The sequence below is a fragment of the Alligator mississippiensis genome, chromosome 4, assembly GCF_030867095.1.
Source record: "Alligator mississippiensis isolate rAllMis1 chromosome 4, rAllMis1, whole genome shotgun sequence".
NCBI lineage: Eukaryota > Metazoa > Chordata > Crocodylia > Alligatoridae > Alligator > Alligator mississippiensis.
This window is the reverse complement of record NC_081827.1, coordinates 91643105-91667339: the sequence shown is the minus strand read 5'-3', so window position 1 is coordinate 91667339 and position 24235 is coordinate 91643105. Positions and strand designations below refer to the sequence as shown.

Here is a 24235-nt window from a genome sequence, read left to right as displayed (position 1 = left end):
TGATCTCGTGGTATGGGATGCCCCCTCCTCAATTCTCAGGCTATGCCCATCCATTGGCTTTGTTGTGCTAGACAGCTCATCTGTTTTCAGGGCCATGAGAAGCTGTCTGTGCGTCTCCCAAGCTCTTTAAAAATCCATTAAACCCCTCCTGCCCATCTTGAACCCTTATACCTATACCTATAAGTCAGTTCCAAAAAAAACAGACCTTCAAATGCCACTTCCAAGCCAACAGACTTCATCCCTTTTCCCCTAGCATACCTGATCCAGTGGCCACTCCAGCTGGCCTTGGACCTATACTGTGTGCAGCGCAGAACCTGGAGTGGCTGGAATAGGCACTGCATGCACCACAGTCCAGCTGGAGCAGCAGCAGCCACAGTGCACGTGGTGGTTGTTCTGGCCAGACTGTGCCACACGTGATGCCTGTGCCAGCCAGTTTAGGACCTGCGCTGCATGCAGTGCATGCAACTACCACATATGGTGTGGGTCCTGGAATGATTGGAGCGGACATGTGCAACGTAGTCCAAGTTGGGCATCCACTGTGAGCAGTGCTGCTGCTACTGCTTCAGCTGGACTGCGCCACGTACACTGCACTTTCTGCTCCCCCAGGTTCCACGCTGCACATAGCATGGGTCTCAGACCAGCTGGAGTGGCTATCAAATCAAGCATGCTGGGGGTCCGTGGGCCAGATCCAGCCTGCAGGCTGGCTCCATGTCATGGGTGCAGGCCTGCCCCTTGTGGATCTGATCAGACTCAGGGTCAGTACCAGGGGCAGGACAGGAGGGTTCCATAGGCCAGGTGTTTGACACCCTTGCTAAAATCTAGCACATAATAAATAATAGTTCAGTGCAGCTTAGAATTAGTCGGATAGTAGAACTATCTGTATCAGCCTGTGCCAGTGGTACTGGTCCCACTAAAGCTGTTTGTGTGCCTGCTCTGTTGGTTGGTCCCGGCAGGTGTCTTAAGTTATGTTCAAGTGGGTAAAAACTAAATTTTGAAGTCTGGAGGGGAGAAATCATGTATTTTTCATTATCACTATGTTGGATAATGGACAAATACGTATTTTCTATCATTAGGTTTTTTTGAACAGTTGTCTCCTCAGTAGTTTGTTTTTTTCCTGCAGGGATTTCTTGAGCATTTTTGAGGTGAGCAAGATACCCAGATCTGAGTAAGACAGGAGTGCTCAACCTATCTGGCCCTGTGGCTTGGATGTGTGGCGTAGAGCTGGTCTGCTGGCTGGATCCCATGTGCGGTTAATGCACGGGTGTAATCTGGTCCACTGCATCCCATGTGCACAGCTGATCCATGGGTGCAGTCCACTGTGTCAGATCCAGCTGCGGAGTGACCCTGCACAGTGGCCTGACCCTGTATGCCAGATCTACCTGTGGCCTGACACTGGGACCCACATAAAGAACCGTATCATCCAACTTGTGGGACTTCCCGCAGGTCCAGAAATTTGGTGGTGGGGAGCTGGTGGCAGTGTTAACTGCCGTCACTCTGAAAGCAATTAATTTTGCCACTGCTCCCCCACCACCAATTTCCCAGGCCTGTAGGGAGCCCCACAAGTTGGATGACACAGCTCTGTGGGCCAGATGCAGCTTGCAGACCATAGGTTGAGCAGCACTGCTTTAAGAGACAAAACTGCCAATAACAAATACCCATGTTCTGAGATAGAACCTCTCTCTCTCTCTCTCTCTCTGTAGGTCCACGTGCTGACTTTCACTGTGCATCTCTTACTGAAAGGCCTTACCAGTAGGCTACATGCTGGCGATCTGGACCCTTGCTTAGACATTCTGATTGAGGTAAACGTAGTTTGGTTACAGAAATTGGGATACTTGTCGAGTGCAGATGGAAGGGTCTAGGGGACAGGCGTGTGTTTCTATGGGGATGCTTGCAGTTGAGATTTGGTGCATCCCCAAGCCACTAAAGAAGCCACTAATTATGCTTTCCTATTGAGTCTGGTCTGGTTATTCTGCTGTTCTTACTCATTGCTCTCTGCCATGTTTCAAAAGATTTTCAATCAGGAGCTGTTTGGAGACATTGCTGAAGAAAAGGAGGTCAGGGGAATCGTCTCCAAGGTCATGGAGGCTCGGCAAAGCAAGAGTTATGATTCCTATGAAATCCTTGCCAAGTATATAGGGAAAGACCAAGTGACCAGACTCATTCTTCCATTAAAAGAGGTAAGGAAACATAACCAGAGCCTTTGGTAAGATCTCCACTTTGAACATAGTCAACTCTTGCACCATCAAAGGACGAACCTGATTGCTCCCAGTAACTAGCATGGCATAACCACACAGGCCCTGCCTTGCGTTTCAGTTGTTCTGCTGGAAGTCAGTGTACTCTTAAAGGGCAAAATAAGGAATTAATATTTTTATCTATGATAAGGGAATATTTTTCATCTTCCCTCCTGTCTCCACTCCCCTACTTTAAAAAAAAAAAAGGCATCTTCTTTACAGGTGCTTTCTATCTCTTGTTACATCAGTTTCACTGGAACTGGTAAGAGTCTCTGTCCTGTAAGCTGCTCTATCTGAGTGGGGCCCTGCAGAAGCTTCCTACATCTCCATATTTGTAGAAGTGTTCATCCATGTGGAGCCCCAGTAACTTGAGCAGGGTTCTGATCAGGTAAATGCTGTTACCCCACAAAACTCTGGCAGGAGTGGAGTCGTGTGCAGTTGTGAGCTCTGGTATTTCACAGTAACATTGGATTCTTGGCAGTGCACAAAGTGAAGTGGTGGAGAGCAGGGAGAAGATGAAGGGACCTCTCTGTACATGGAAGGCAGCAGGATCCTACTTGTGCTGCAGTCTTGAGAACTGGGATCATCAGGGAGACAATAGAGAAGAGAGAAACTGCTTTGGCCATCCTTGTAACTCCTAAATACTCCCCACAGAGACAGCTGCGACACAGAGATGTGTTACAGCTTCCTATGACTTCTGTTTGTGATCTGTAGATCTTAGAGAATACCACAAGCCTGAAGATATCCCGCAAGGTGAATGAAACGTTGCGTCACATTATGGCAGGATTGATTCTGAATCCGGAAATGAATGCAGAATCTGTACTCCTGCTCAGCCACGGCCTGATCAGTGAAAATCTGCCTCTGTTAACTGAAAAGGCAAAGTAAGTTAGAGAAAATGACACAATTTATAGCTTGGTGTTTACTGGTTTGAGATTCCAAGGTGTCGGGGGGTGGGGAGTAATTCCTTGAGATTTTTGCACTTGAAATGACTGTCAGATTTGCCTTCCCTAATATATCAGAGCAGGGGTTGGCAACATACAGCCTGCAGGCTGAATCCAGCCTGCAGATTCACTGCATCCAGCTCACAGAGCTGCAGGGCTTTGGCTATGCCCCTGCCCACACTGGGGCTGAGCAGCAAAGAGCTATAGCAGCTGGAAGTTGTGTCCATGCCACAGGTCCCTTCTACGTAGAAGCTGTGCTCATACTGCAGCCCAGGAACAGGGGTGCTGGGAGAAACAATAGCAGCATGGAGGTACACCAGAGCTAGAGAGCCAGAAGTTGCTTCCACATTGCTCTGGCTTATCCACACTTGTTCCCCTACTCAGCCTGGACCTGGCTCAGTTTTGGTCTGACTGGAAATTGGACTCGCACTGGAGCTAGGGACTGGGGAGCTGGGAGACGCAGCAGTGGAGCAGAAACAGCTCCCAGTTGTGTGGCTTTGGTGGGGACACAAGGAAAGCCCCTCCTTCCCTTGCCTTCCTTGCTCCCTCCCACCTCACAGCCCCTGCCGCTGATGCACTGCAAAAGTCACCTGCCCTTTGCCAGACAGGAGCTGGATAGTTCTGGTCCATGTCTTGAAAAAGTTTGCCAGCCCGTGTATTAGAGCTCCCCCCCCATGCTTCTCACAGCCTTACATTTACACTTCACCTTGGCTATGAACAAGTCACGTCCATACTCTGAAAGCAGAGCTGTCAAAGCCTGAAAATGCCAGTGGTTAGGAGTTGATTGAAACCGATCTCGCTCAGGAGTCTGTATGTCTTAGACACGCTCTGCTGTCCTGCTGGGAGCCTTCAGTAAGAGAGAAAATGAACTTTGGGAGGGATGTCTGATTGTGGTGTCTTTACTGCTGCAGTTCTATATTTCGCTTCCCTTCTTTTTTCCACTGTACCTACATTTTTCTCAAATATAGTGAAAGGTCAGTTTTTATGTGAGAAGAAGATGTAATAATTATGGAAGAGGTTTGGAAGTTGCAGTGTCTGTAAGCTTGTAGAGCTTTAAAAAAATAAATTGGCACTAAAGTGGCCCTTTCATAGGAGTTTGAGAATTGACTGATGTGTGAGAAAAGCATGGAAGCAGGACTTTAAGAAAAGCTAACATATTCGTCCCCAGATAAGTAAAATTGTCAGTCAGGTTTTTTTCATTGAGCCCTTTTTGGTTGGACTTGCCTGGATTTGCTGCCTGCAGTGCTTACTATCAGCTGTAGATGGAGAGAAATGCCCTTGCTGCCAGTAGCAAGTCTCTGATAGGGATCAGTGTCTAAATGTAAGTTTTGCTTCATGATAATTTGCAGAACTAAAGCCACACCTCCTTCAGATCCTCGTCTGCAACCAGAAAGCTGCCTGCTCCTCCCACCTACTCCAAATCGAGGAGGACAGAAAGCACCTGTTAGCAGCAGGACTAACATGTATATCTTGGTTGACTCAGGACTCCGGGTGAGACTTTTCCCGTATGTGAATACTGATATAACTTAATTGACTTTAGTGATGTGCCTTTAAAAAGTTGCAAGGAGCAGTTGCTTTGTTAAAGGCTTTTCCTGTGGTGCTGCATTATTTTACTGTGTCCTGAAAAAAGTTGTTTTTATTTAGCCCATGTAAGTATTGTAAGCGCTGTCCTTACTACAATGTGTATTCTCTACACTAGCTGCTGCACATGAGTCTGAAGAGATCCAAAATTAATTCTTCAGAGGAGCGCGTTTTAGAAATGCTGGATCCTTTTGTTCAGCTGCTGATAAACTGCCTGCAGTCCAGGGATGTGAAGGTACACTTCTAAGCTCTGTACTGCCTCTTCTACTGAGCACTGTTTCAGCATCACAGATCTCAGGAGTTCCCCTCACTGTTAAGTGAAAGACCTCTAGTGTTCATACTGTATTTCTTAAATGTTAAGACTGATTATTAGGGGGTGATATCTTAAGAGGTTCATAACCTGTGAAATAATGTTATGCCTTTGACTTTCTAATTCAGTCATGGCCAAAAATGAATAGTGAGCAGTTCTTACCATGTGGATGCTGTTAGACATCTCAGCATTCATTTGTATAGAGAGTTTAAGACTGGAAGGGGCCATTCGGTCTACTTTTTTATGTCCATTAAACCATTAAACGTCTTGGAGTTACTTCTGCATTGAACCCAAGAACTCGTGTGGCTAAAGCATATCTTCTAGAAATGCGTCCACTCGTCATTGTAATAAATCAAGAGTTGGAAAATTCACTAGTGGCTTCGGGCGTCTGGTATTATCACTGGTCCAAACAGTTTTCCTCACTGTGGGAACAAAAAAGAAAGCATATCTTTTAAATTTGAATTTATTTTGGCTTTAGTTTGACTTTAGTTTCCAAGTAATTTGGAAGAAAAGAAACTTGCTTTTGCTCTGGTTCTAGTTGGCGCTGCTGTCCCCACCCTCAGAAGGCTCCTCAAGCTTTTCCTAATCCCTTTTCTTGGTTTCTCCTCTGTCAGCCCCATCAATCCCTCACCTCTATCTCTTTCTTTGCAATGTATCGTAATAATATTGTGGGTTTCCAGTACTAAGCAGGGGTGCACCAATAAAGGTTTTTTTGAGCTGATACCAATGGCCAATTATTAATGAGCCATACTGGCCGATTACTGATCTGATTGCTGAGATGCAGCCCAGCAGCTTGGAGAGCAGTAACTGGTAAGTCTGTTGTGGGGGAAGGGAAGGTGTGTGGGGGGGCAGATCAAGGCCCCCATGGTGAGGGAGAGAGTGGGGCAAGGGCAGGCACTGCCCAGCCAGGGCAGAGCATAGGACAGAGCCACAGCTCATCTGGGGAGGCAGCTCTTGCTTCTGCATGCATCCCAAGGGGAGGCATGTGCCCCCTGGATCTATGTGCAGGGCAAGGGTGGGCTGCTACTGCAGGCTGTACCAGCTTCTTTCCAGTGGGGGGGCTGGGTGGTAGTGTGGTAGGGGGTAGCAGCACTGGGAGGGGAGCTGTGGGGGTGGGGGCTACACCACCCCAAAATTTGTCATAACCCTCCCCTCCCAGCCCCGGCCCAGCCCTCCCCTCCTGCCAGGAAGAGGCTGGCACAGCCCTGGCCCCCATCCCACCCTTGCCTCACGCACAGATCCAGGGGGCACGTGCTACCTGTGCCTCCCCTGGGGAGGCATGCGTGGCAGGAGCTGCCTACCCCCCATGCCCCCTGGATGAGCCGCAGCTCCGTCCTGCCCTCAATGCCTCGATCTGTCCCCCCTGCTCTTTTCCCCCACAGACTTACCAGCCAGACGCTGCTCTCCAAGCTGCCGGGCTGCATTTGTGGCTGTGTGCATGCACACAGTATTTATCAGCAACATTATTGGCCACGCCAGCCAAATAAAAGCTGATTGCCAGTAATGTCAATTTTCCTTTTATCAGTGCCGATATGATATGGACTGATGTATCGGTGCATCTCTAGTATTAAGGGATCAATCATCGTCCCTTTGAACTACTCTCATATGATGCTAATGGAGCACTCTGTTGACTTCGTATGTGGTGCTTCATAGAAGACCTTACTGTGCAAAGGAGTTGTTCAGTACTTCACGTGATCAAGCCCCATTGGACAAGTTCCCCTTTTCTTTTTTAACATCAGAGTCAGGAGTGGTTTCCTGGTGAGCAGATCATCCCATTTGTGCTTGGCGTTGGACCGGTTCCACACTAAGTGAGAGCTGTGGTTGCCTTTCTCAAGTGGCAGTGCACAGCGTAGGCAACAGTTTAACTGTTGGCTTCTACTCATTCATCAGTGTGCTCTCCCAGTGACTACTGTGCTACCAAACAAGGTTCTCCCTCTGCGTGGAGAAAACATTATGTTCAGGAGTGTGGGGTCTGCTTGGGTGCTCTGCATTATAACAAAGGCATCTGATGGACTAGCTGATTTGCCGGAAAACACTAGAGACATGATTTTTCACATGATTTCAGGAGACTAACTTGATGCACCTCAAAGGAACATGTTTTTCAGAAAGTGCTGAGCACCTGCCCTCTGAAAAATCAGATCCTTTTTAAGGTATCTCAAGGTTGTGTGGTTAAATACCATGAAGGACTGTGAGGTGTTCAGTGATAAGATTGTGGTGATATGGGGAACAGATGGACAGACAGATGAATGCAGCATACAGTGTCCAAGCTTTTGTAAGGCTGCACCAAGTTTTACTCTCAAATTTATTTTCGTTATTGGTAGTGCCTAGAAGCCCTGGGTCCTAGACCAAAGCCCTACTGTGCTAGACACTGAGCAAACGTTCACAGCCTTCTGGTGGATTACAAATAAACTAAACCACTGCAAATAATATTTAACTGTCTATAAAAGGTCTTGGCTCGCTTATAACCAGAGCCAAGTAGCTCTGTGAGTCAGTGGCTTGCCCTTGTGCCTCTGATAACTTTGTCCAGGTCCCTGCTGAGATCTTGGGTGAGAGGGTTAGCATTCTCCAGTGCTCTCCTTCTGGATTGCTGGCATAATCAACAAATCTAAAATATTAACCCATCCCTCCTCTAGAAAAATAATCTCATGAAGGCTGAGGAACTGTACTGTTGCTGTTTGTTGAGAGGTACTGTGTTTTGAGCCAGATGTAGGTGATTGATAGACAGCGAGAGAATTTCTTGGGCTCCAGAAATTACTAGCCACTTACTTGTTGTGGCTGTTGATAGGTCCACTCTCTTCACTGCTGTGTGCTTGCAATTGTAGACCAAAAAGCACTGCTCTTTAAAGCCTGATAAACCTGTGTTTGGTTCTTTTGCTCCTTCTCCAGGTGATCACTAGTGCTCTGCAGTCTTTTGTGTGGATTTTAAAGTTCCCTTTGCCATCTATTGAAAAGAACCTGGAGCAGCTCACCAAGCAGCTCTTCCTTCTGCTAAAAGACTTTGCCAAGACAGGAGCAGCCAAGAGCCAGAACTTTCATTTGGTCGTGAACTGTTTCAAAGTAAGTTGAACCAAAAAAGATCACATACTCTTGAGAAATCAGAACTGTAACACAATAGGGCCCTGAGAATTGCAATCCAGTCCTGCAGCTCCAGCTGTTGGGTTAGGATCATAGGGAGGTAAAAAAAAAAAAAAAAAAAATCTGTCTGGCTGTTCTTCAGTGGAAACTTTAAGCAATTCTACTGATCACTTGACACCACTGTGTCTCTGTGGTACTGAAGTGTTTACAGAAGCACATTTTCTAGCTACTTATATCTTCCTAGAGTAGCATGTTGTCACCACCATCTCTTTCACTTTTAAGGAAAAAGTGAACTTTCTCACTTTTTAAGTTTGTTTTCCAGTTGAAATGCATAAAAACCTATAGCTGGAATGAGCTTAGGGAAGAGGAAAATTAATAACAGTTATGGTAATCATCTTGTGTAGTGTCCTTCTGGCAAATGTACTGCTAAAAAGCATTGCAGAATTAACGTCACCCTAGAACTGAGTTATAAAGTGAATTGTACTGAAGAGAAATGTGGAGGAATTTTTCTCTCAATACAGCCATAAGCCATTATGCATGTGATCAGGCTCATTAAATTGAGGTTTCTGTATTTGTTGCATGTGTAGGCACGTACATTCAAGCTTCAACCTTGATTAGGTTTTTTGATTTTAACTTGCTAGCTGTAGACTTAGCAATGATTACTCCTTATGCAACTAAGGCTAGCTGTACGCTCCAGAGTTATAGTTTATCATATATTAAAGCACTAGCAGTACAAAACAAATTAGGCTTCCTACAAGGTTACATTTCAGGTTTCAGGAAGAGTATGATTTGTTGTGAACTGTATCATGGAATTGAAGTATTAACTGATCTTATGGATTGTGCTGGTACATCCACATTACAACATCCAGTTTTAATTTGTAGTCTGTGACTATACTTGTGAGGAATACGAAGAGTCACATAACGGACAAACAGCTACAGGTGTTGCTTGGGTATGCTGAAGAAGACATCTACGATACCTCACGTCAAGCCACCGCCTTCGGTCTTTTAAAGGTACTGCTGTGGAGTGAGTGAGTGGCTTAGATGTTATCAACTATAGAAATTAAAGTGCTTTCCTTTTCCACTTCCTGATAAAATTGGCAAGACTGCCAATCAAGTGAAAGGTTCCAGAATGCCTTTGGTCTTGTTAAGGTGCCCTTACAGACTGAAAAGTTTGTTTGACATTTTAGATATTCAAGTTCTCTCTCAGCTGAAAGATGACCACAGAACTAGTGAAATGAGGAAATTACAAGATACTTGGGTAATTGGGAAGGGTTTTAGTCACAGCTTAATATTGTTTTGGGTGGCCATTTTGTTAACATTTATTCACTTCACTGAGTGACTGACATTTGGGATATGGATTCTTTTGTTAAAGATTCAACATCCTCCTCCCTTTAATGAAGAGGAAGCTCATGCTGACCCATGCATTGGGTCTTACAGTAAAATCAGACTGGTCTGGGCAAGTTCCCTTCTTTGGAAAGGAGGCGAGGAATGCAAAAGCCAGTGTTAGGATAGCACCAGAGTTTTTGTCCTTCATTTACTGTGCGGTACTTGTCAATATGCCATCAGAATGACAATGACTCCAGTTGTCCTTTCACTGTTTTTAAGGCTATTGTATCCAGGAAGCTGATTGTTCCTGAGATTGATGCTGTCATGCAGAAGGTCGCCAAGCTTGCTGTGACGGGGCAGGGTGAGCCAGTGCGAGTCCAGTGCAGACAGGTTTGTAGAAAGCAGTTCCTTTCCTTAAGCTTCACATCCTAGTTTATTCAAACCATGCTAACAGGGTACATTTTGTGACTGTTGGTACACGAGTAAGAGCCACAACTCTCCTAATTCTCTGTCTGAACTGAGCTGCCAGGGGAATATAGGCTTTGCTAGACAAGAGCAGACCTGTGGTCCAGCCTGTCCAGTCTCCTAACTTTCCTGGGGATCAGCACAAGATTCCACAGAGGTAGGATTAAAGAGCCCTATGTCTGGCAGGAGTGGGATTATCCACCCCCATGTTGGGGATTACCTGGGTTTCAGGATTGGTTTGAGCCCCAGAGCTTGCGAGAGAGTTCCCCTTGCAGATTCTGTTAGCAATGACTATTATAACTGTGCAGAGCCTTGTTGCTAGAAATGTACAAACCCTTTTAGAATCTTTCTAAATTCTTTTGTTTCAGTGACTGGTAGTGATCATTGAGTTTCATTGCCTAATAATATACTGTTGGAAAAGTGGCTCCTTTTAACAATTTTGAATTTCCAGTCTTTTTAATTTGATAGCGTGCTGTGTTCTTTTGTGCTCCCCAGCTACATTCTGTAAACCACTAATTATTTTATCTCCTTTCGAAAGTCAGCAACATCAATATTTCCATCTCTGTTATTCCCATTGCTTTGTTTGATCTCCCTCTTGCATTTATGATAACATGAACTGTCTGATAAGGAAGAAGATAACATTCTGCTGAATCAGGATCTTTCAAGCGCACGCTTAGCTTGAAGTCCTGGGATGGATTTACCTGCAGGCTTTAAAAATAGTACTGTATGGATTTAAATGCTTTGCTGAGTTAAATGCTTTGCTGGATTTACCTGCTTTGCTGAGAGAGATCTTATAGTAAGTGCAGATTGAATTCTAAGCAAACTGGAAGCTCTTGGCAATAGGTAGAAAGGGTCTACACGTGTGTTTGGGAAAAGGGAGTTGCATCTAACAGGGCAGAACTTGCCAGCAATCATTGTTGGAGTAGCTTGGTTTCAGAGGTAGGGCTAAAAATGAGAAACAAAAGTAGAAAAAAAAATCCTCTTTCCCCTTTCTGGAGTCCCTGGAGCATCAGGCCACGACCAAAAAATCTGCAACGTTGGAAAGCATGTGCCTGGTCTCCTGCATTTAGCTTTCAGGCAATTAAAATAGTTCCTTAAGAAATAATTTGCATCCAGGCTGACAAGTTGCGTGTTTTTATTTGCATAACGCCTACAGCAATCTTTGGTGAATCTTCTTCCATGTAAATTTAGACTAATAGCAGGTAGTTTTAACTAGGGATGAAAGTGCAGCTTTTGACCAGTTTACAGCAGTGGAGGACCAACCTTTTTGGCAGGTGTGCTACAAAGTAGCCCCACTACTCGCCCTGAGCGCTACTCTCATCCCTTTCCTCTGCTTTCTGCTCCCTGCTCTGTCCACTGCTGTTTTTTGCACCTGCTGTATCTGCCACTGCTGCCTTCCCCTCCCCAGACAGAGAGGCTACCTGTGCCACTTGTGGCATGTTGCCACATTTTGGCCACCCTTGGATTACAAAATGGGTTTTCTGTCGCTTCAAATCTGTGTGGCAAGATTGGGGGAGTTTCTAAACCATCTGCTGTGGCTCATGCAGATGCAGTGAACTTGATGCAAGAATAACTGGGTGCAGCTTTGTGGCTTATGTTCTGCAGAACCTCATGCTGGATGACTGTGACTGTCCCATCTGGTCTCCAAAATCTGTGATTTTGTTTCCATTCAACAGGAGTGACCCCATTACCTGGCAACTTCTCCATCTGCTTATTTCTGGGCTGAAGCTCTGGCCAGGGCTCCATCTGCACTGTTTCTTTGTGCCAGTCTCCCCACTCTTTTCTTGGTGCAAGTCACCCCCTGTGCACAGAGGTTCAGCCTTGCACTACAAGGTTTTGCTGACATAACATAGCTATGTCAGTGAGAAGTAAGGAGAAAAAATGCACCCTTAACTGACACAGTTAGAAAAACCCTCTGCAGATCTTCAGGAACAACTGATCATAGAATCATAGAACATTAGGGTTGAAAGAGACCTCAGGAGGTTATCTAATCCCACTCCCAGCTATACCATCCCATCCAAGCTTTTGTCTAGCTGGGTCTTAAAAACCTCTGAGGATGGAAATTCCACCACCTCTCTGGGTAACCTGTTCCTGTTTTACTACCCTCCTAGGGAAAAAAGTTCTTCTTAGTATCCAACCTAAATTTCCCTTTCTACAATTTGAGACCATTCCTCCTGGTTCTGTCATCTGCCACCACTGAGAAAAGTCCAGCTCCATCCTCTTTGGAACCCCCTTCAGGTAGTTGAAGGCTGCTATTAAACCCCCCTTCGGTCTTCTTTTTCCCAGGCTAAATAAGCCCAGTTCCCTCAGCCTCTCCTTCTAAGTCATGCATCCGAGCCCCCTAACTATTTTCCTGACCATGTCCACAATTTCTGGTAACCCTCCTATATTTTCTTTTCAGATTTACCTGAAATACATTCTTGACTACCCCCTTGCTGACAAGCTGAGGCCTAATCTGGAGTACATATTCGCTCAGCTTAAGTGAGTGTGTAATCATTGTTGTATGTGCCTTCTAGAAATAATTGATACTGTAGACCTTTCCTCCTGCAGGTATTTTCATTGATTTCGGTGATGCAACTCACATGTAGCGTCTGTTCATAAGAGTAACATCTAGATCGGGGCAGGCAATTATTTGGGAAGAGGGCCGCTTACCCAGTTTTGGCAAGCTGACGAAGGCTGCTTGGGTAGCCCTGCCCCTTGACAGGTGCCTCACCCCCTGCTCACTATCTCGGGACCAGTGTCTCAGGGCCAGCGCCAGTGGGGCCCAAAGTGGGGTGCAGGCTGGCAGGGGTCTGTGGAGCCGGGCTGGGCTGCACCAGCAAGGAGAGGGGGGAGCTGGCCCGGCTCCACAGAGCCCCTGCCAGTCGGCTGGGACCCTGTACCCCTTCCGCCCTGCTCTGGGCCCCGCCGGTGCTGGCCCCAGGACACTGGTGTGGGCCTTGTGCACCCGCTCACTCGCAGTGTCCCCCCAACCCCACGGTACAAGTGGGGAGCAGCACACAGCCCCGACCCCCTGCTCCATGGCAGGGAACGAGCTGGTGCTGAGCGCAGGGAAAAGCGGCCCCATCCCTGCCCTGTGGCCAGCGCTTCCTGCTGCAGCCACTTGCAGCCTGCACAGGGCTGTCCCGAGCAAGCACAGGCAGGGGCTGGGGCAGGGAGAGGTAGCAGGTGTTTGCAACTGGCCCAGGTTCTGGGTAGCTGCTGACTGCTACAGAGCCCAGGCTGGGGAGCAGGGGGTTTGGGTGGGGGGCAAGGGGCAGCAGGGCTGGGGGGTAGGGGCAGCAGGGCTGGGGGGCAAAGGGCACAAGCAGGGCATCCTGCCATGTACCCCTAGCCCTCATTTTATTTTGAGCAGGCACAGGCAGCCCCAGGTGGGCTGCGAGTGACTAGCGTGGGGCACAGGGCAGGTGAGGGGCTGTTTTTCCCCCCCCGCGCTCTGCACCAGCTTGTAACCCGCCCCCACTGCCAGCCTGGGTCCCATGCCAGCTCCGGGCTTACCTGTCAGGGCTGCTCCGTGGCAGCAGCAGCTGTGGCTCCCCCCACTTGCCGCGCCAGGCAGTTTGCCACCGCCGCCTCTGGGCTGCCCAGCGCACGAGCTCCGGGTGGGCAGCAGCAGCCAACTCTGCCTGGCGCGGCAAGCAGGGAGGCCGCAGCTGCTGTGGAACAGCCCTGATGGGTGAGCCCGGAGCCAGTGCAGGGCCTAGGTTGGCAACGGGGGGCGGGTTACAAGCTGGTGCAGGGGGGTGGGAAAGCGGCCCCTTGCCTGCCCGGTGCCCTGTGCTGCAGCCACTCACAGCCCACCTGGGGCTGCCTGTGCCTGCTCAGGACAGCCCCGTGGTGTGCAAGCAGCTGCAGCAGGGAGCACTGGCTATGGGGTGGGGGAGGGCCAGCTTTCCCCGCCCCCCGCACCAGCTCCTTCCCTGTCCTCCCGCCCACCTTACCTGAGTTTCTGGCATGGTGATCTGGCCTGGGGCAGCCAGGGGCTTCTGGCTGGAGAGGGTGGGGCTGAGTAGGCCCTGCTGTTGCAGGTGCCCACCGGGCTTCTCCTGGGTCCTACTGCCCCTGGTTCCTGTCATTTTTTACAAGAACCAAAGACAGAGAAATATTAATTTTCAAAATTTTTTTAGGGGCCCTGCGGGCCGCCGTATTTTGCCCACCCCTGATCTAGATCGTCAACTCCTGATTTTCATAATGGAAAAAGAAAAAGGTGCACTATGTGAGAAGGAAATTAAAGGACATCAGTGGCAAATAAACAATACATCCACCAATCTGGTCTCCATTTTTGTACTCTTTTAGAAACAAATGGTGTCTTTAATTGTGTGCTTTTGTTGGTTAACCAACTGATCTGAATAAGATCTAGCTGAATTTGAAGAAGTCTAGGATAGCCAAGGGGAAGCATATATATTTCATGCCTAACCAATGAAAGTGGGCTAGGCTGCGACTTCAATCACTACCTTCAACATAGAGAGAGGCAGAGAGCCTTCTGAGGGCCTCCTCTCTGGGCACAATTCCTCTTTCCTCCAGGAGATGCTGATTTGCTCATAAGTCTAGTGCCTGTCTTGTTGTTTCAGCTTTGTTGACTATTAAAGTGAGGTGAGACAATGGAGCCACAGGCCTGCCCATTTCCCCTTCTGCCCAAGTATGTGGGAGGGGCACATTAGTGGGCATGCTACTTGCTTATTTCTTCTGCCCACAACTAAGTTCCCAAGTGTCCTGCTTGTACCAAGGTGTTTGGCATGTGCATTTACCAACATTTTGAGTTTCTCTGTTGTGAATTTCTAGCATATTGTTGAGGTCACTAACCCACTCCTGCTTGTTAATTTTTTTTCCATAGTTATGATTATGAGACTGGAAGAGAATCTGCGTTGGAGATGATTGCATACCTCTTTGAAATGTTCCCTCAGGTAACCTAGGTCTTAATTACAATCATCACAAAATATCACTGCTTTTCAGCTGGACCCAGCAACGTGGTCTGCAGATTGATTAGAACCACATGCATTTGGCAATTCACATTTTCCCAGCTGGAATGGGCTGTTTAGTCGTGTCAAAGAATTGGTGTTGGTTCTGCTTTGCAAAGCATGAGAGAAATGATACGTCAGAGATTCACACTTGTCTTTCAGTGATTCCATGTGAGGTTTAGTGGGTTTTTTTAAATAAAATATCATTCCGTGCTCTAGAACCTGTATGGGCTTGGAAGTGGTTGGTTAGCAAGAGATGCTAAAAGAGCATAAATGAAACATAGCAGAATGGGAATTTACACGCAGATGCAGCAGAACCTCTGGATAATGGAACAGCAATAGCTTCTTGAAGATTAAGGTGGAAGCTAAAATTCAACTATTTAAAAGTCTGATTATTGTTTTAATCCTTTTCTTTGGGAATATTGTTTTTCAGGAAAGTAAGATAAAACTCAAATTGACTTGTGTAAAGCTGGGTTTTTTCAGGAATTTCTCTGTAGAATCACATCCCTCACATTTTGAGAGGCTCTTCGTCTCTTAGATGATTTGGCCTATAACCTTCAACCTCATGTTGGGTTTTTTTTAGCCATGTTGGAGAGAGGATTTTTAATGGGAAAATCACCCCCCTTGTATTTCCATCTATTAGTCATACTTAATGGCTCCTATTTTTACAGTATCTCAGAGCTTCATCATCTTTAGTGTATATTGGCTCACACCTCTTTAAGTTGGGGAAGTGCTGATATTTCCATTGCATAGATGGAGAATTATAAGCATGGAGGAACTAAGGCCCAGATCATGAAAGGTATTTAGGTGTGAAGCTGATTGATTTCAGTAGGTGCCTATAAAAGTTTTGAGTATCTGGGTATTAGTGACTTGTCCAAGGTTATACAGATAGTCTGTGATAGAACAGTCAAGTCTCTGAAACCCCGGTGTAGTGCCCCAAAAACTGGACCAGGTTCTGTGTCAGTGTGGGGCAACACTAACATGTTTGAGAGATACCATTGTTTATATGTACTGTAAAGTTAAAGTCTCTTTATTGTCACAATCCTTTTGGAAATCGCTGAGTAGATTGATTGTTTCATGTTTCTTTCTAGGGATTACTACATATATACTGTGGGTTATTTTTCGTTCCTCTTTGTATGATGATGATAAATGATGACTCCGCAAAATGCAAGAAGATGGCAGCCGTGGCGGGAAAATCTCTTCTCAGCAAGATAAATTCAACAAAACGAGACCTGATGTTTTCATTAGTTACCACATGGTTTAACAGTGAGAAGGTATTGCTGCCCTGCACTTACCACATGGGGCTTTTCTTCCTGGGAGATCAGAATTGAAGCAAATGAGATATGTTTAAGCATGCTAGATTAGGTGCCACGTTCAATGTATATTGAGTTGCTGGTGAGGGGGCGGAGATTGAGGAACATAATTGTCCTAGCAGTATAGTTTTTTAAAGTTCTGTTATTAAGTGCATTCCTCCCTGGCAAGGAAAGAAGGAAGTGATAGAGATGCCTTCTCACAAAGATTGAACAGTGCAAGCAGGCATTCGCTGCTGTGGTTAAAGTACAAATTGGCTTCCTCTAGAGCCACCCTTATCTTTAAATGCTCATAACTTTCTGAAAGGTCACCTTTTTATATAGAACAGGGGTTGTCAACCAGGGGTATGTGTACACCTGGGGGTACTTGGGATGACCCTAGGGGGTATGCGCGGGCAGATGGGGATGGAGTGCTGCAATGCAGCATCCTGCGCTGTTGTGCAGGCACCGCCCACCCGGTTGGGGGAGGGATAGGGGGAGCTCACATTTAGTGGCTACTGCCGCTCTGCGTCTGGCTGCTTGCCCCTCCTGTTGCTTGGCCGCTGAGGGTACACTGCTCCATGTCCGGCTGCCAGGGGGGTGTACAATGATGCAAAAAAGTTGAAAACCCCTGGTATAGAACGTTACTGTTTATTTAGCTTTTGCCCAAAGTTTAAATATTTCTGGGACAGTGTTTGAACAAAAGCCTTAGAGTTGTTTTGATATTAGTAGCTGTCTGATTACAGAACTTTTTGGTTCATTTCTGCTTAGTTTCTCCTTTAGCTAATAGAATGTAGCCGTTAAATACTTTGGGGCCTGCAGTTCTGATTTATGTAGTTTCATGGATTGCACTCCTGAGGACTTCAGGATTTGTTCCCATTTAACCAATGCAAACAAAATGTATGTATTTATACTCTTCCATCTAAAATGTTAGACCTTAGAGTTGTAAAAGCTAACCAGGCAAATGGAGCGCCTCTGTGCAGTACCATCAGAATTCAGGAACTCAGAGAATTGTGTAGCTCTCATGCTGAGAGCTGACAACCTCAAATATTCAACTTCAGGTTGTGAGTCCAGGTTTTTAGAAGTGACTAGTGACGTGTCTTAGTTCCCACCTGGAGTTAGCTGTGAAGGAGGTTCATTTTCGGAGGAATTGTTACCTTCTGAGGTATCCTCGTTTGGGTAAAACCCAAAATAATGAGTGATTTTAAAATGTTGTCTGTTCTACCCTATGCCTTGGACTTTACTGTAGAGTTGAGAGTTTTATATATGAAGAATAGTGACTTTTACAAATTATGATTTTCCTGTCGTCCTTTTCATTGGCAGAATTCACACAGGAGGTTAGCTGCCCAGGCCTGTGGCTTGTTCGTGGAAGCCGAGGGGGTAGAATTTCAAAGACGACTTGGAGTTGTTCTCCCGCTGATCGAAAAAGAAATTGACCCTTTGAAATTTGAGGATGTAAGTTGTTCTACGAGGAATGCAACTTTTGGGGGAAATAAGGTTTTGCAAAGGGAAAACCCTGGTGTGGGAGAAGAATAAAAGGGAATGAGCAAAGATTATATTTAGGATAGTTGGAAATTTTTAATGCTATTTGTTGATCAGAATGCCTGATGAGAAAGACAGGCCATATGCACTACTTCTTAAAGCAGTGGTTCCCAAACTTTTTGGACTTGAAATACCCCTCCATTGAACTCAAGGCCCCCCCCCCCAACTTTTGTGAATTGTGATACCCAATTTAGAAGACTAAATAATATATTACAGTGCTTACCTCCTCACAGAGGGCTGGGCCCTGCGGGTGAAGGGATCCTTTAGGTAGGGACAAGCCTGAGTCTTCATTTGTCTGCACCCTTCAAAGGATTTGATGGCACTCCAGGGCGCCCAGACACCCCGGTTGAGAATCACTGTCTTAATTGATAACATCATCAATTTAAAATCACATTTCTGTCTGTAAATGAAACCCCTCATGTGCCCAGTCACAGCTAAGGTTGGGGGCAGCAGGGGTATGTCTGTACAATACAAGACAATGTTGTGTTTCGGCATACTGCACCAGTACGTCCCATGTCTCAGCAGATCCTACTGGCGCACATGTTAAGAGAACTGTCACTTTCTAAACAGCCATTCTGAGTAACCTCATGACTGTTACTATAGCCCTCATCTCTTCGTGCATCACCCTCCACTCCAAGTTTGTCACTGTTGCTCATTGTGATATCTGCATTTCCTATTGGATACTTGTTAGAGTAGTGCCTGCATTTGTCCTAAGATAACAAAAAATCATTTGGAAAAGAATGGTAATTGGAAAGGTATGAGTGAAGCTATATACTCTTTTGGCTTGTGGACTCTTATGTTTGATAGCTGTTGGTGGATGGTCAGTCAACTTTGCCTAATCATGCAGCTCTTTCCTACAGAAATAAAAAAGAGAAAACATGTATTTAAACAAATGCAAGTTAAGTTATAAGAGTATAAAACAATGGTGGGAAACAGGCCTTAGTATGACATGACTCAAAATCCATTTATTTAAAAGAGGCTACTGAGTTAATGTCCTTTTAACTGGGGGTCAACAACCCAAAGTTCCTGTGTATGCACAAAGGTCAGAAATACACTACTGTTTAGTCAAAACTATAGAATACATTAAAACAGTTGGTTCAGGTCCTTTTGTTCAGTTGCTGAATATCGCTTTAGTGCATGTGATGATTCGGCTTCAAATAACACCACTTCTTTTGATTCCAGTCCGCCTGTGATCACTGTAAAATCTTGGTCACAGGTTATTGGAAGCTGCCATGCATTTAATTAATAAGGAAGGGCAAAACTCTGAACAAGATAAGAGAGACCTAGGAAGACCTGGGTGATGTGAGATGACTGTAGATGAAGTTGCCATTATGCTGCCATTGTTGATGATACTCAAATCACTACTATGTGCTGTGACATACCCCTGATGCTTATGTAGATAAGCAGGCTGACTATTTATATCAGTCAAGCTGATAGCTGAAGCCTTGATCAAGCTGAGGAGGCAGCTTACTAAAATTCAATTTATGTTGCCTCCCTATAATAACATCAGTGTTTTGCATCTGATACAGATAAATCCTAAGAATTAGGTTTGATTTTAATCATTAGAACTAAGTGATCTATTGCCTATAAGTAATAGAGATGACTGATGTAATAATCTTCTACAAAGATGCATGTTTTGCAAAGCAAATATTTTAGTGTAGTTGTTGCCTGTGTACTATATACACTATATACTATAAACCTGTCAGTTTCTTAATGTCAATAAGAGGACAATATGAGAGATCTCACACAAGAGTCAGATATATGCTGTGGAAATCATCCTGTTCAATCCAGGTCAGTCATTGTAACTGTGTTGATTTACATTTCTTCTTAGATATCTGAAGAGACTGAAGAAAAGGCTGCAGATAGACTGCTGTTCAGTTTTCTTATTTTGATAACAAAGCTAATCAAGGAATGCAACATTATTGAGTTAACCAATCATAATGAGATTTTGAGCAATATCTGGTGTAAGTACAAAAGTAACTACTACTCTATTAGAAGGAAGATCATTGGGATATCACAAATGTACGAAGTCCCAAATGTAACTGTCCAAGATTGGTCAAATAAGGTTTGCACACTGTCACTGGATCTCCAATTTATGGCAATAATAATAGAAAATGCATAGAAAAGATGCTAATAGAAAAAAGGTTAGATAGTCTGACAAAGCATTATGGCTTCCTGCTCAGGTTGTTGGGAAGTGTTTTGGAAAACTAAAGAGCAAGTGGATTCAAACTGGTACATGTTTGGCTGTAATTGCATCCTCTTCAAGCTTTCATTTCTCCTAGAAATATCAGGTTCTCTTGATGAAACAGCCAGTGATATGACGTGATCCAGCACTAGAGCTATTATGGAAGTTCACATAGTACAATTTAGAATAGCATGCAATTTATAGAATTTATAATTTCATAGAATTGATGGGGCCATAAGTGGTGCACTAAGATGTTCAGCTTGCTGCTTTGTGTGCAGGATATATGATTGCTTGTTGGTAGCAGAGGACCTGCATCTGATCTAATGTACCCTTCAAAAATAACATAGCTGTTAAACATAAGAGATGACAAAGCCGGAGGTGCAGAAATTATACAGGAAACAGAAGCCCTGTGGGGGGGCAGAGGCCACGCATGCTTTCCTGTAGTTTACATCTGTGCCTGATGAGAGGTATTAGTTCTAACAGTATGAGGACAACTCGCTTTCCATTCTAGGGCAATTATGAGTTTCTTGGCTGAGCCTGTCTGTAAGATTTCCAGTTGTGATAGGACTTATAACTTCATAATGTCTACTGAAAATGACTGACACCTTTGCAACTCACAAAAAGTTAGTGAACAGTAATGAACCATGTGCACCACTTAAGAATACCAGAGGTGGTATGTTTGGGAACATGGTGGTAGCATGGTGGAGGCTATTAGATGCTTACGGGTTCAGGGCTGGACTGAATGCAGAACCAGCACAGCATACAATAGCCCTGACTAGAATGGGCTGTGGTAACTGCAGTCCCCCTATGTATGTGCACTGTACATGCGCTGCATGGCTGGGGTACTTGCTTAGGTTTCCCCTTATATCCAAACAGTTGTATTAGCATTTGTTACAATGACTTTCCTTTTCCCTGTTCCTAAAGGCCATGTCCAGTCCCATTTGCGGTATCCTCACAACTGGGTGTGGCTGACTGCTGCTCAGATTTTTGGTCTGTTGTTTGCTTCTCACAAGCCAGAAAAACTTGTCAGCAAATGGAAGGAGGGAAAGGCAGGAAAGAAGAAAAGTGCCGTGTCAGAGCCATCAGCATCCACCTTCCTCACAGATGAGCTGGACAAAAAGGTTGGGATACTGCCACTAATGCCTTCTGCTCCCTGCCAGGCCAGTGTCTGGATGGGGTTTCTGGAGGCAGGAATGCAGATTAGTGGTAACTGCCTGGCTGGCTGGCTCCTTTTTATTGTGTAGGTGCTAACCCCCAGTCATTTCACACACCTGAGCAGGCTTCACTCATAGGCATCAAGGGTGTTTACCTGGATCTGCTCAAAGACCCCAGGGATGTTGTGAAGGACATCTCTGAGCAGGAGTGCTGAGCACTGTCAGAAGTAACTTTTAGCTGGGTGCTTGCCTCCTGTTTGCCTTCAGGAGGCGTTCCCTGTAGCACTGAAAAGTAAATCCCTGGAGTTATGTGGCACCCTGTGTGATGCCCCCTTTATAAATGTACTGCCTCTTTCTCTCTGCAGATGAAGAAACTCGCCTTGGCGTTCTGCCACCAGTTGCAGTCCAAATTTCTGGATCAGTCCCTTGGGGAACAGGTAGGAGTCAGCCCCCCTATGGGCATGCTCCAAGCCTGCGACTTGGGCATAAAGCAGAATGTCCAACCAGTGCCTTAAACCAGTGAAAGTTAATTGTGAATGGTGTATTTACCCGTATCCAAAATGACTTTGAATTTAAGACACCCCCCTCCCCCAATTAGATTCTATATGTTGACATTTATAAATGTGTTATAATTTTCCAGGTGTAGAATCTAATTATTGGAGGGTTGTTTTAAATGTGAACCCCCCGCTGCTACAGCAGTGGAAGGGGGGCAGGTGGGGTTGTGGAGGATCAGGTAGCCCCCTTGCCCTGTGCCCCCACCTCAACTCCCATGTCTTCCCCCTGCAGCCAGTCAACCCCCACTGCAGTGCTTACACCCCCTGCTGCCTGGTCTCCACAGCCTCTGCCCCCTTCCCCAGCCCTTACTGTTAGATGTGGCTCCAGCTTCATTTCCTCCCAAGCACAGAGCACATGGAATTGCAGTCTCTGCCTGGCCCATGCTGCAGTGTCCTACGGCAAGCAGGGGCAGAGTTTCCATGTGCTTTGTGCCCTGGGAGTGAATAGAGATGGAGCCACGCCTGACAGTAAGGGGTAGGAGGGGGCAGAGGCTGAAGAGGGCAGACAGCTGCTGTGGCTCTGACTCTGCACCCCACCCCCATACTTGTATCCAAGATGAGGGGCTTTTCCCCCCATGCTGAACGGGAGAAAACTCCTCATCTTGTATTTGAACAAAGACAGCATGTTCAAACAAAGTCCAGGGCAAGTTCTGTGTTCTGCTGAGGATAGCAAATGGCTTTAGGGTGTCCCAGAGATGGCTCCTGGCAAATCCTTTCTGTGCTGGTAACTCACTAACTCAGTTAAGCTTCCAGAAGTGGCATTGCTACATCTTTTGCCTGCTACCGCCAGGTTCAAAGCCAGAGCAAAGCAAGGCACAGTGCAGAGGGGAGACAGTATGTTGGAGTAGGGCTTTGCCATGAAGAGGGGAGATGGTATGTTGGAGTAGGGCTTTGCCATGACAGGTTCCTGAGAGGCCACCTGCCACTGTCCTGGGTAGCCCTAGCATACAGGGGCAGCAGAGTTCTGTCACAGCCACCTATCCCTCCTCCCCCACTTTGCATGCTAGAGAATTGTGGCCTGGCTGTTCCCTTGTGAGTTTACACTTCTGCAGTTGACATGAGTCATATGCATATCTGGTGCTCAGATTTCAACTGGAATCTGGTTTGAGATGAAATGTGGTCATTACCCCTTTATTGCCAGTCTCCGTTCATGGTAAGGCAGGGTGCATGGGGGTCCCCTGGCAGAGGGACTGACAAGAATATCACAGGGAAATCAAGGGCTTTTCTACTCCCCCTGTGGATGATGGTCACTATCTAGGGAAGTTGCTGGACAGCCATAGATAGCATCCTTGGCCTCAGGGCATGCTGCAGCCTCTGAAAAGGTGGGGAGCTAACTCTGCTACATGCTGCTACCTACTGCTTCAGCTGCTTGGCCTTGATGTCATTGTCTTGTCAAAGCCCACTGAAGCTAAGGGAAAGACTTTCTTCAGCAGGCTTTGAACTGGGCCTAAAGTCAGATGTATGTGCTAAGTGAATCATAGAATAACTCTGTCTTGTGCAATGGTCTGAGTCAGTCACATCCCCTCAAGCTGGATGAACTTTAAAACCTTGCTGGTGAAGCAGACACCCAATTCCTTGATACCTCAGGGTTGATTTTGGCATCTCAGGGAACTGCTATGACTAACTGGTCTTTTTAACTTTGAAGGTTATAAAGAATTTGCTGTTTGTGGCCAAAGTTCTCTATCTTCTGGCCCCTGACTCAGAGAAGGATGAGGAGGGCAAAGATGAAATGGATTGTGAAACAGGAGCACAGGATGCTTCTGAGGTTGAAGGTAAGGAAGCTCCAGCTCAGGAAGAGAAGGACAGTGAAGAAGCAGAAGAGAAAAGCAGGCCAGCCACACTGTTATGGGTGATGAAAAAGCTCTCCCTAATGGCAAAGCGAGAAGCAGCGTACTCCCCTAAAAGCCCTTTAAAGGTAAGTAAGAATTGCATTGTTCCCTCACTCCTTTGACTCAAGATACTACACGGTGAGGAAGGCTGTGCATTGTTGCCTTTAACTCCAAGGGAAATAATTAGGGGTGGCTGTCAGGAGGCAGAGAAGTTTGCAGTTGCTGAGAGGTAGGAACTCTTAGGAGGAGTAAGCAAGGTTCTGTCTTTGCCCTGTGTCCCTCTGGACCTTCACTCTGTCTGCATTAGTTTTGAATTTGAGTGAATTGGCTGGCATATTGGCACATACCAGTCTGGACATTCCATGTTTCTTTAATGTGGGACATGTGCTTGTCTTGGGACATGTGTCTGTAGTGGCTGCATGGCCTGACTCAACCTAGAACACTAATGTAGATACATCTCCTGGGGGCTGAAGAATTAAGAGAAGATTAATTGCATCAAGCTGAGGAAGAACCGGCCCTGGGACAGGGAGGAATGGTAATTGATACATGGCAGGCAGGGGAATGTGGAGCTTTCTAATGGAGGAATTGTACTTGCTGAGGCGGAAAAGATGAGGAAGGTGGATGTGAGAGGGACTGAGCCTTCCAGAGCACAGAACTGAAGAGGAAGCAAGCAAGCACAAGCAAGAAAGACCCTGAAAATACATTGCCTTGTCTTCCACTGCCTCTTTGCAGAAGACGGACACAGAGTCTGTTAATCCTGTCTTCTAAGGCGATAGGCAGAGTGGGATGTCAGTC

General features: G+C 46.0%; 1 protein-coding gene across 1 annotated transcript in view; it reads left to right on the top strand.

Moving 5' to 3' along the window:
• The window catches only part of UTP20 (UTP20 small subunit processome component), a 102080-nt gene that overhangs the window by 75310 nt on the left and 2535 nt on the right, over positions 1-24235 (top strand). The window contains exons 44-59 of the mRNA XM_006261164.4: positions 1701-1799; positions 2010-2177; positions 2946-3112; positions 4522-4663; positions 4872-4988; positions 7950-8120; positions 9021-9149; positions 9744-9854; positions 12331-12410; positions 14764-14833; positions 15979-16161; positions 17500-17631; positions 19550-19682; positions 20828-21024; positions 21423-21494; positions 23257-23526. Coding sequence (XP_006261226.2) covers positions 1701-1799; positions 2010-2177; positions 2946-3112; positions 4522-4663; positions 4872-4988; positions 7950-8120; positions 9021-9149; positions 9744-9854; positions 12331-12410; positions 14764-14833; positions 15979-16161; positions 17500-17631; positions 19550-19682; positions 20828-21024; positions 21423-21494; positions 23257-23526 — 2241 coding nt within the window. The remainder of the gene's footprint in view (positions 1-1700; positions 1800-2009; positions 2178-2945; positions 3113-4521; positions 4664-4871; positions 4989-7949; positions 8121-9020; positions 9150-9743; positions 9855-12330; positions 12411-14763; positions 14834-15978; positions 16162-17499; positions 17632-19549; positions 19683-20827; positions 21025-21422; positions 21495-23256; positions 23527-24235) is intronic.